We start from the raw sequence: 12,386 nt of genomic DNA, 5'->3' as shown, positions 1-12,386 counted from the left end.
GGGGTGTGGCTGGAGAAAGGACTCCCTTGTGCCCCAGTGATCCCCAGCAGTTGTAATGTGCCTTTGGCGCTATGGGCAGCTGATGCAGGTTAGTGTATCATTGAGACTTCTCTAACCTGTGCTGGATGGTCACAACCAGCTCCACACAAAGCAAGCAGAGCACCAATTCTTGCACTGCCCACTCAACTCAGCTGAGGCTCTGACCCCAAATTCATAATCATATTAGTAATGAATAGTTAAGCCAGTTTGGCTTTTAAATTGCCTTATGAGGACACACTGTAATGCACAATACTTGATTTGCATGGTCCACCACAAACCTGCAAATTAATCTACTCAACGTTCACGGTGTTAGTGGAGGAGCGGGACCACGAATCAGCTTCAGAGCTTTCCTCATAAGGGAAAAAATTACCCTATCCAAGATGGACTGAAATAATTGGGTTTGTGAGGTGGAACTATTGTGGAGATTGTGATGGGGAGAGGGATTGGATTTTAGCAAATAGGCCACAGGGCTACAGTCTGAAGTAATGGCTGCAGTTCCACCACACCTCTCTGCATGGGCATCCAGACGCTGCTGCTGCATAAATTCAGCTCTACTTGGCCCTCTTCCAGCCACCCAACCCAAAACCTGTTCTGCAGAAATCTATTCAGAGCTGGTGCAGGTCCCCCCCAGTCCCAAGACCCAGAGGGCAAAGTGGTCATTGCTTGATTACTGCAGCTGCCCTGCTTGTGCAGTTTTACTACTGGGGTTTAGGGACAGAGAGCCCTGCACAGAACCTCAGCTTTTGCATGACTTCACCCAGAGCAAAAATGCTATATGTTTGTTCATGGCGCTAAAGAAAAGTATATTTCCCTTTCATTCTAGTGGATGGTAATAGTTCAGTACAGTGGATGGAATTACTTTTGAAATTGCAAGTACATGAATTGAAAAACCCTACTATGTTGCATAAGCATAGTGGGGCAGAGTTAAGGCAGCAGTGGGAAAACTTAGCACTGAGCTTCCTCCCGCTTGTGACAACATAATCTTCAACTTAACTTTGAATGAATGTCATTATTTTGCATATAACTTCCATGGGTTGGGTATTTAATAACCTTCCTGTTGGTTCTCTCACTGAAAAACTGATATTTCATGAAGACATAAGGTTAAATTCATCTGTGTATATCTGGCCATTTCTCAGTGCTTGTGCGATGGGCCATTGGTACATCTTCCTGTTTGAAATAAGACTTATGGGAGCTGGTTACAACTTTCACACTCTGACGATATAATTTTGTGGGGTTTTGGAAAGGCTCTGCTACACAAAATATACTCAGCCCTCTTAATGTTAGCATTGACTCTACTATTGGTAAATGTGTATAGCCATGTCACCATTCATCACCTTTTAATTGTGTGTTGTTAGACACTACTCCCTGAAGTGGACAATCCCTACTCTAAGAAGCTCAGATCAATAATGGATTACATCCAGAGCAAAAGACCTTACTCCATGAAGGTAGGAGAGAAAATGAATTCTTAATTTTTCCAACTAACTTATCAAGTCAGATTCCTTTTGTCCACAAAGAATAATTGAGCAGGGCTGGTTTTGATTGGAAACTTACAACCCGTACTTTTAAGGTCTCAATCCTGCAAAGGGACCTCTGTTCAGAAACCCTTATGGCCGAATGGGCTTTAGACTTCAGTGGAAAGGCCTGCCCAGGCAGATCCCTTTGCAGAATAAGGGCCTGAGTATGTTCAGCTTATTTTTTTCTTTCTGGATAAGAAATTGTAGCTATCACATAAAGGGTTTCCAAAGCACTCAGAGGTGGCTTAAGTCAGCTTCCACTCAAGTCCCTGGTAGTTTTACTCTGCTCCTATTTAAATCAACAGGAAATACTGCACACTTCTGAAAATGCCACCTTAACATTTTCAAATAAAGTAATAAAAGCTTCAAGGTAAAATTCTCCCCTGTTGGTGTGTACATAGAAAATGAAGCACAGTTCACTTGCAGTAATTCAGAATCAGGAGGGTGCAGGTTTTTTATGGTCTTGCTTTTGAATTGAACACACACACTGATTTATTTAGGGCCAGATCTTCAAGGAGAGGTCCTTAAGCTGTTCCACAATATTTAAACATGCACCCATACTGCTGCAGTACTATCATACCCAGACAGCTAGTCCTACACACTGAAAAGTCACTGTGAGGGCTCTTCTCTATTCACCCAAGCTGTGTCTACACTGAAGCTCATGTTGATGTACACATGCTAACTGATGTAGCTAGCTCACTCAAAGTAGCAGTGAAGATGCGCCAGTATGGGCTGCACGTGTCAGCCTGACATTCCAATGTACATACATGCTTGTGCAGCCTACACCTCCATGTGCTCTCTCACTAAACTACCTAGATCGGTTAGCATGGGTGTATCTACATGGGTTACATATCACACACCCTGCTGCAGTGAAGATGTACTCCCACAGTATACTTGGCAGTGCTCAGCTAATTTTTGTGTAATGTGTAAAGCACATGATCCTGCATTTTCAGAGAAATACAACTTTAACAAGCCTTTGTTATATCCTGAATAATCAATATTTCTCATTCCAGCTGCTAATAGCAAAGCAACGAGAACAGGCGGAGATGCTTTTCCGACAATACCTGGTGGAAGACAAAAGTCTTTATGGAGGACCTTCTTATGTTGATTTCCTATGCTGTGTTCATAAAGAGATCTGTCAGTTGCTCAACTAAAGGAAGCTTGCCTATATACATCATCAGATTTTCCTTGCATTTGTAAGAGGGACCTTCTGTTTGGTGACAAAGTCCAAGTAGTGTTTTACTAAGCTTTCCCTATGCGACTTTTGTACAGTTTCTAATTTCCCATATTAGCGCTCACATTCAGAGTGTCTAGTTTACCCATTAATATGTAGAATAGGGAATTCTGCACTCAGGTATAAATCTTTGGGGAGCAGCTTTAAAGAGTTTCTGTTTCTAAGAAACAGATGAAAATCTTGCAAAGCTGAAAGCATGTGGGTTGCATTTCCAAAACACAATTAACAGAACATTCCAATGTCCTCAATTATCTAATCTGTTCTTTCTGCTATTCATATAAATTGTACTATAGCTGAGGGAAAACTCTCCACCAGTGAAAAAACTAGTTTACATTTTAATATTTAATGAATTCCATTAAACATGGAAAACTTTTCAAGTGAAGGTGAACAATTATATATCCAGTTTGCAATAACATTGGTAAAGTGGGCTTTTGTATGGGACTGTTCATTTTCTGGTTCTGACTAGGGATCGTTTTCATTACTTTTTACAGTCCTGTGTATAAATTTGAATATCTACCTGTACCTGATGAACCATACAGCAAATTAATTCTTTCACTGAAAAGTGCAGATTTTAACCACTTCTGCAGAGGCAAAATATCTATGGCTAATTCTGGGTTACCTTCCACATGTGCCAAAATGGAGCAAGTTGTTCAGGCAGCTAGCCCATCTCCAGAGAAGCACCCATGATGAAATGCACTCATCTTGATCTCACATGGCTCTTCCCTCCCCACAAATCATGGCCCTGTTAAAGAAAAGGTGTTGCACACTAAACTACTTCCATTTAACCAGATACAGACTTGTAAGCATGTGTACCTTTTGTTCACATACCAGTCCTGATCTGGAACAGCCCATGTGCAAAACTACAGCCCTCTGGAAGACACTTGATTAAAAGGTTTACCATGGGAGTGCAATAATAATGGTGATGTAGGCTAACTTTGCCCATGATTAGTGGTAGGGAGGGGAAGGAATTGACTAGGGCATCCATGCTGTTGAACAGTCAAACAGGGAAGACTTAATAAATTACATAGGGTCACTACTAAAGTCTTGATATTTGATGGAGACGAACTGGTTCTTTATGTAAGTGAGACAGGGTGGGGTGGTCTGTCTCCATTGACTTACATATATGTGTGGATAGTCAAAGATTCAGAAGCAAGAAGTCTATCTACAGCTGGTCCATCTCATTGGCTTCCTGTCATACTCTGGTGGTATAACTGACAGAACTTGACCCATAGAAACTACAGTGAAAGAAGGGAAGGGAGGCAGGAGTAAGTACCACAAAAATTACCTTGGGTTTGGGTACACTTATCTGCCACTGTCAGTCTTTTGTTTAGTAAATATAAAGTGAGCCACATTCACCACTCCCTTCTCTTCCAACACAATAGTCAATTTGGCCTACTTCCTATTAAAAAAAATAACAAAGGTTTCTAGTTCTGAAAATTTCACTATGTTAATCAGAAATCTAATTCAGTATAGTTTGAATATTACCATCCTTAGTTATCAACTGGAATATTCATAGCTTTTAACTTAAGAAAAATTTGCAACACTGCTCTGGTCTGAATATTTGTCTTTTTGAAACTTCCAGGACTGTTAGCACTTGTTTTAACCAAAGGTCACATATGATGCTGGAAGCCACATTGTTATTTATTTACTTATCCGTTGTGTATGTCTGTGACCATCTAATACAAATATATTAAGACAGTAATTGCTTTAAAAAAGCTAGATGACTGATTGATATTAAAGGCAGTGTTTAGAAGACTAAAGAAAAGCAGTTTGCTTCGGGTGTTTTATTGATTAGACTGTTTCCTCATATCAGACAGTTAATGCATTCATACAAGTTGAGTACATAATGATAAATATCAACTGCAGAACTTGTCTTGACAACTTAATGGTGAATTTTTGAACTCTCTTCTCAAACATTGTGAAAGGAAAGCAAATAGCTATCAAAGTATAGAGCAGAAACTTCAGAGCCCTGCAAAAAATTATGTGCCTTTTTTAAAAAAATGTTTTATCATGTCAAGTGAATTAGAAGATCATGTAATGACATCGGTCAAAGTGGTTGTGAGGAGTTCAAAGCTCTTGAGCAAGTGGAGGTACTACAAAAGGACACTGAAAGACTGGATTCAGCTGGGACCTAGATCTGATTTTCTTCAGAGCTAGATGGGAATTTGTATGAGAGAGGTTTGTTGCCATTCCAATTCAGTGTACATTATGAATTACACCAGCAACTTTTTAAAAATGTAAACAAATGTTTATTAAATATAATTACTATCATGTGTTTTAATGTTTATACTTTGTCATAGGCTCAGTGGAGGGATTAGTACATCACTGTGTAAGAGGCACATGGGCTGAAAACACAATTAAGAACCTTTGTTACACTGGTACTGTGCAAACTGTCTCATATAGTTACAACCATAATAAATAATACAGCTATCGACAGTACAAGGGACTGGAGCTGGGGAAGTTGTTATATGCCAGTACTTGAACTGAACTTTGGGTCTGATTGGAAAGGGAACTAAACTGGATTCACTAAACTAATAATCAAGGACAAAGTATGGAAGAGTTTTGTGAAGACACTCCAAGAATTTGGTTAGTGAGTCTTTTATCTCTGCTGCCAGTTTCAATCTAGTTCTAGGCATGCAGTGACTAAAAATTGCTCTCATCTGCCTCAGATTTGCAGAAAATCATGGATTTTAGTGAGTGTAGCTTACACTCCAATCAGCACCTTATTTCATAGATTCCAAGGCCAGAGGGGGCCTATATGATCCTCTAGCCTGACTTCCTATATAACACAGGCCATAGAATGTCCCCAAAATAATTCCTACAGCATATCTTTTAGAAAAACATCCAACATTTACACTGCTGCCAGCATATGACATCATGTCTTTTCTGTACACCACACTGCTGGCATAGTTTCTGGGACCAGACACTGTCAGATGGCAACTAGCATTTTATACAACTACCTACCTGAGTCAAATATTTTAATCTTACATGTACTGTATGAGTACTGGCTCCTTTCTTGCTTTACACCTTTTTTTTTTTTTTTTTGTGACTTAGCCTCTCATGGATTTTATCAATTGATTGATTTGAACATTTTTTGGGGGGTGGGGTCTATGTGCTGACACAAGTTCATTCTAATGGTTGTAATGTAGTTTCAGTTTTATTTTGATAGCAAGGGTAACCTTGTCTTACATCTCTTCCACTATCCAATGACAGAATCCATAAGCTAAGCATTACAGCTCTAATACCAGTATGATTTGTTTCCTTCTTATGCAACGTGTTGCCTTCTGCACTTTCCTTTCTCGGCAGGATCTGGCCCTCTCAGGAGGAAATCCTGGCCCCACTGAAGTCAGAGAGGCCAGAATTTTACCATCAGGCTCCAATGTGACTCCTCTCAGGCAGTTAAGGTGAACCTTTAAAGAAATCGTGTTATGTCAAGGTACAGAAATGCACATTAAATGTACTTACGCAGCTTTACTCCACCTTATAGCAATGTCGTGAAATAACTAGACAATTATACTGATGTTTATGGCTCAAAACGAATTTTAAAAAGTCGACTTTTTTTCCTTTGTTTTCCCTCACGATGGCACTATGTGATATAAGGTGCCTGGTCCTGCAAAGTCAGTGGGATTACTCACAAATTTAAAATTAACGTGTTTGCAGTTTGCAGGATCAGGGTCCAAGTCAGCCTACTGACTTCTGCATAGGTGCAGATGTACTGAGGGCCCAATCCTGCAAACATTTCCTCAGACAAGTCGTTCCTGCACCTGGGGCAGAGATGGCAGCCTTGCTCCTCATGATCCCATGTGACTCCACAATCTGCAGTTTGTTCTCATTGCCCAGTCTGTGACCCCCGACTGCCTCCATATTTATAATCATTGATGTTTGCATCACCTCACTATCTCCAGCCTAGCTCTCTGTGAAGCAGTGTGACCCACCTGCCTTAAGAATTGCCCTTATTGACCTCTCTGTGACCCTGAATGTCAATCAAGAAAAATTTGTAGGCAATAACACCACAGAGGCATCAATGAGAACAATTCTCAACACAGTCGGTTCATGTGGGTTAACTGATTGGAGGGCTGGAAATAGTGGGGTGATGCAAACGTGATTTAGTCTCACTTTGGAAGCAATCTGGGTGACAGACTGTTCAATGAGACCAAACTTTAAGGCAGTGGGGTCATCCAAAGTCACAAATTGCAAGGCGGGAGTCTGTGGAGACATGCAGGGGTCAGTGAAGGTAAATTTGGATGCAATCGGTCACAGAGGGGTCAATGAGAACAACTCCGCAAGTAATGGGATCATGAAGAGCAAGGCTGGGTGCTGTGAGGTACTGCAGAAGTCAATGAGGATAAATTTGGTGGCAATCAGGGTCATAGAAGGGGTCATATGAGGTCATGGATGCAAGGCTAGATGCTTCTGGTCTTGCAAAGGTCAATGAGTAATTGGAGGCAATCGAGGTAACAGAGAGGTCAAATAAGAGCAAGTCTAAAAGGAGCGGGGTCACAGAGAGCAAGCTTGGAGGTAGTGGGGTCATGCAGGGGTAAATCAGAAAAAATTAGAGGGGTCAATTAGACCAACCCTGCACATATAGTGGGGTAACATTGTGTCATTAAGAGCAATTCTGGAGGCTGTGGGGTCATGTAGGGGTCAATGATGTTCAGGGTCACAGAGGGGTCAGTGAGTGCTAGTCTGAAGGCAGTGGGGGTCGCACATTGTCATGAAGCTCAAGGCTGGAGATAGTGGGGTTATGCATGGGGTCAATCAGAAGACACTTGGAGGCAGTTAGGGTCATGTAGATTTCAATGAGGCCAAGTCTGTTGACACTGGGGGTTACATAGGAGGGTCTCCATGACTCTGTGTGACCCCACTATCCAGACTTGGTCTCATTTACCCCTCTGTGACCCTGATAGCCTCCACATGACCTCTGCATGATTCCACTGCCTCCTCCCTTTCACTCCAGGACCTCCTGTTAATCCACTTCCTTGATATACCCCCCTTTAGTCCCTCCATGACCCTGATTAACCCAAATTTTTCCTGCTTGAGCCCTGCAAGACCCCACTACCTCCATCCTTGTGCTCTGTGACAGCATTGCATAAAGCCTAACTTTTGTTGACCTCTGCGTGATTCAGGTGCCTTGGTGCTCATCCTTAGTGACCCCCACTGTCTTCAGATGCCCCTCTTTGACCTCCTCCATGACCCTGGCTCCCTCCAGATTTATCCTCATTATGCTGTTCATTACCCCCCACTACTCCAGTGTTTTTCTCTCCATGTGCCTGTTACTCCACAGCCTCCAGCCTCATCCTCGTTGATACCCATGTGACCTCCAACTCCCGCTTGACTTGTCTTCATTGACTCCTGTCTGACCCTCACTGCCTCCAAATTTCCCCTGCCTGACCAGACAATGTCCAGACTCCCCCTCACTGATCCTTGTCTGATTCCCAGTACTCCTGTATTGTAGAGGAAGTCAGACTAGATGATCACAATGGTCTTTCTGGCCTGGAAATCTACAAAGAAATAGATGCAGCCGGTCAAACAGTGGAAAATAATTTTGTGGCTATTTCAACATGTCAACTTGGTTTCCATGTCACAGAAGTCAAAATGGCCCCCATTTTCATGGTGTTTTAGTGATGTTATTAAAATTGTTTTAACTTCATTTACCAACAGTCCAGTTTTCATTCAAGAAAACAAGCTTGTTAGGAACAATATTTACTATAAAAAATATGGAAAATTTATTAACAGGATGTCTAATGTTGACCATTTTTTCTGAAGTGTTTTTTTTTTCAAATTTTCATACAAAATGTTTTTTCATTGAAAAATGGCCTTTTTGCCCCAAATCAGTGCCACTCAGTGACCATGTAGAAACTTGGGCCTGATTTTCTATTGCTTGTTCCTTATGCAGTCATTTCCACTCTGGATGTAAAACACAGCTGATCAAAATTCTCCACTTACACTAGTGGGTAGTTTGTACAGCACCTTGACCCTCACTTTGCACTGGTGTGAAAGACTAAACATGGTAGAAAGCAGTAGAGAGTTAGACCACTATAATAGGCAACTACTTTGGAATTACAAGCTGCTATAGCAGCAGAAGGAATAGCCTGCATTCTATGTAAGATAGAAAAGTAAACTTAAATCCAAAATGGCCAGTAAGGTCCTGATTGGGCCTGATTCTCATTTACATTAAAGGCCCCTTTATAGTGCTTTGGCACTGTAAAGAAAACTTAAGGTAGGTGCAAACTTACACTTCCTAAGTCTTTGAGAATCAGACCCCATGCTTCTATACACTGAGGCTATCATACTTTTAATGTGAAAAATAATGTCACTTGGACACCTCCTATGCCACTGAACATAGCACACAGCATGGGTAAAAAATTGATGGGGTTTTTTAATATTTAAAAACAGGATTTTTTATTTAAATAAAGGGTAGGTTTATTTTTTAAAACTAATTTAAAAATAAATGTGAAAGGGGCAACATACATTAAGGCCTATACTTTAAAAAAATGTATTTTGGTCATTTTACTAAGTATTAAGCAGTACCTCTTTGCTGCCAAAGCTTTAAAAAAAGTCAAGCCACTGAACTGCTGGAAGTCATTGGCTAACCACCTTGAACAAGACTTTGACAACAGCGACCCCTTTTGCAGATTGAGAGAAAATATTCTATCTTCGAGTGATTGCTCATATCCATTCCAGTATAGGTGTGTGCGCGCCCCGTGCACAGATCCCCGGAACTTTTTTCCCTTAGCTAGCCCCGTAGGGTCAGCTCCGGCGCCCCCTGGAGTACCGCGCTCATGCCACAGTACATAGGGCGCTGCTGACCCTGCAGCCCCTCAGTTCCTTCTTTCCGCCAGTGACGGTCACACGGAACGTCTGCCTCTTGCATTCAAACGCAAGTAGCATTCCTTACAGTTAGCCCTTATTGTTAAAGTTTTTTGTTTTGAATAAGAATAGTTAGTAGTTAGTTGAGAGTATTTAGTGCCCTTAGGGGCTAGAGCGGAGCCATGCCTGGCTCCACAGGCTTTAAAGCCTGCACTCAATGCGCTAAAGCCTTCTCTGTTAGTGACCCCCATGATCGTTGCCTCCAATGTCTGGGGGAGTTACATAGGAAGGAAAAATGTAATATCTGTAGGTCCTTTAAGCCAAGGACCCAGAAGGAGAGGGACGCCCGCTTAAAGGTGATCCTCATGGAGTCCGCGCTTCGGCCGGACTCCGAACCGTTGTGCTCCCCGGCGGCACCGAGTGTCTCCTCGGTGCGGAGCGCTCCGCCGGCACCGACATCATCGACACCGAGCACATCGGCACCGAGCGTGTCGGCACCGGCAAAGAAAAGTGGCGTGAGGCCACTCACATGGACTCCCCCCTGCTACCGGGAAAGCAGGGGGCCCAACAGGAGATGCCCCAGCCATGTGCTGTGGAGGGGACTCCGGCACCGGCATCCCCTCGCAGAGAGCCTCCCCCGACTCCTGGGGGTGGGGGACCGCCTCTGCAAGGGTCGTCGACACCGGAGGCTTTCGCTGCGGCCCGCACCCTTATGGGTCTGACTACGCCTCCGTCCCCCCCTCGGCCGAGGGTTCCGGGACCGGTGTCTCAGGGCAAACCCGCGTTGGGTTACCCCGGTGGGTGGAGGAGACAGGAGTCGAGGTCTCCCCACAGACGGCCAGGGAGGGTTGAGAGTGTGGGCTCCCCTCCCAGCTCCGACTCACAGTCGTCGAGCTCCCCTGCACCGTGGCACCGAGGGCGGTCCAGGGAAAAATGCTCGAGGCGAAGGAGATACAGTTCCGCCTCGAGTGGGGACCGGAGCATGGGCTTTGGCACTCCGGTGCGGAGTCTGGCCACTCATCATTCCCCCGCACCGACTGCCCCAACGCAGGCCAGTTTGCCTTCCACGGCACCGAGACCCAGGGCGGCATCGGGAGCCTCGGCACCGTCAGCCCCGCCAGCACCGCTTCCACCACTACCGTCGACACCGACAGTCTCGGCACCGAGCGCCATGGCACCGACAGTCTCGGCACCGAGTGCCAGGGCACCGACGTCGCGTTCCAGGTCTACATCACGACGTCGCCGTCGGCACCGCTCCCGATCGCAATCGGGAAAGCATCTTCAAAAGTCGTCTAGGGGGAGAGGCCGTGACAGCTACAGCTCTTCCAGCAGCCCCTCCCCTCGCAGGCACCGCAGACGTCGGCACCAAAGATCCTCCTCAACCAGGAGCCGCTCCCCTTCCAGAGCTCATAAGCACCGGCGGAGTGGCTTGAGCTCAAAAAGAGGAAGGATGGAGCTAAGCCAGCAGGCTCCTGTACCAGCACCTGCCTGGCCCCAGGGCCCCTGGCAATGGCCATACTGGGGGCCGTGGGGTACCCAGATGGGGCCAGGGACCACCTCTGTACATACCTCGGTGGCCCTACCAATGGCCCTACCAATGGCCCCCACAACAGACCCACAGGAGGGTCATCCCTCTGAGGAGGGTTCTGACCCGGAGGAAGGGCCTTCCACAGGACCCATTCCACAATCCTCCTCCTCTTCTCCAGACGAGGTGGCGGCTAGAGACACTAGAGCCCCCCTCTTTGATTTTAAAGGCCACCAGGACCTCCTGAGGAGGGTGGCGGACAATCTTGGTCTGGAGATTAAGGAGATGTCTGAGGAGGAGGATCCCCTATTTGGTGTCTCAGACACAGCAGGCCCATCACGTTTGGCACTGCCTGTCCATGAGAGGGTAATGAAAATTGCAAAGACCTTCTGGCAAACTCCCTCCTCAGTAGCTCCCACCTCGAAAGGAGCTGAAAGAAAGTACTATGTTCCAAAGGAGGGGTTTGAATTCTTGTACACTCATCCCGCTCCAGGTTCACTTATAGTGGATGCGGTGAACCAGCGGGACCGTCAGGGTGGTCAGGGTAACACCCCTAAAGACAAGGACAGCAAAAAGCTGGATCTGTTTGGGCGCAAAATGTATTCCACTGCGGCCCTACAACTGAGGGTAGCCAATCACCAGGCCCTCATGGGAAAATACAATTTAAACTTATGGTCCTCTCTACAGAGGTTCTCTGTAGGGCTGCCCCCCGACCAGGCTACAGACTTCGCCACGGTGACACAGGAGGGAGTGGCGGTGGCTAGGGCGGCTCTGCAGTCCGCCAGTGATGCAGTGGATACAGCCAGCAGGGCGATCGCTTCGGCCATCGCCATGCGCCGCTGCTCCTGGCTCCAAGCCTCAGGGTTGTCCCAGGAGGTCCAACAAGCCATTCAGGACCTTCCTTTTGACTATTCCAGCCTCTTTTCAGAGAGGACCGATGAAAAGCTTCACGCTTTGAAGGATTCTCGGGCCACCCTGAGATCCCTTGGTCTCTACACACCTCAGGCCTCGAGGCGCCAGAACCGGCCCCAGGCACAGAGGCAGCAGCAACCTCCGCTGAGGCTGCCCCCTAGACCTACTCAGCCCAGGAGGGGTAGGGAGAGGTACTGGGTGCCTAACCGCCGTGACAGACAGGGACCCATCAGGGGTCACAGCAAGGCCCTAATAAGGGCGGTGTACCCCATAAGTTTTGACGGGGTGCACAAGGGCGGCACTTATTCCCCCCCCGGATCAACCCAAACCCTTTCTATACAGACTCCGGCCA

General features: G+C 45.5%; 1 protein-coding gene across 1 annotated transcript in view; it reads left to right on the top strand.

The window, feature by feature from the left end:
- The window catches only part of SEC24D (SEC24 homolog D, COPII coat complex component), a 33,771-nt gene extending 28,713 nt beyond the window's left edge, over nt 1-5,058 (top strand). The window contains exons 13-14 of the mRNA XM_067558690.1: nt 1,395-1,484; nt 2,567-5,058. Of these exons, the coding sequence (XP_067414791.1) occupies nt 1,395-1,484; nt 2,567-2,707 (231 nt within the window). The 3' untranslated portion in view covers nt 2,708-5,058. The remainder of the gene's footprint in view (nt 1-1,394; nt 1,485-2,566) is intronic.
- Nucleotides 5,059-12,386: the final 7,328 nt, after the last annotated feature.

The sequence above is a fragment of the Emydura macquarii genome, unplaced genomic scaffold, assembly GCF_026122565.2.
Source record: "Emydura macquarii macquarii isolate MOO-44397 ecotype Brisbane River unplaced genomic scaffold, CSIRO-AGI_Emac_v2 contig_2171, whole genome shotgun sequence".
In the NCBI taxonomy this organism is placed as follows: Eukaryota; Metazoa; Chordata; order Testudines; family Chelidae; genus Emydura; species Emydura macquarii.
This window is presented reverse-complemented; position numbering and strand designations above follow the sequence as displayed.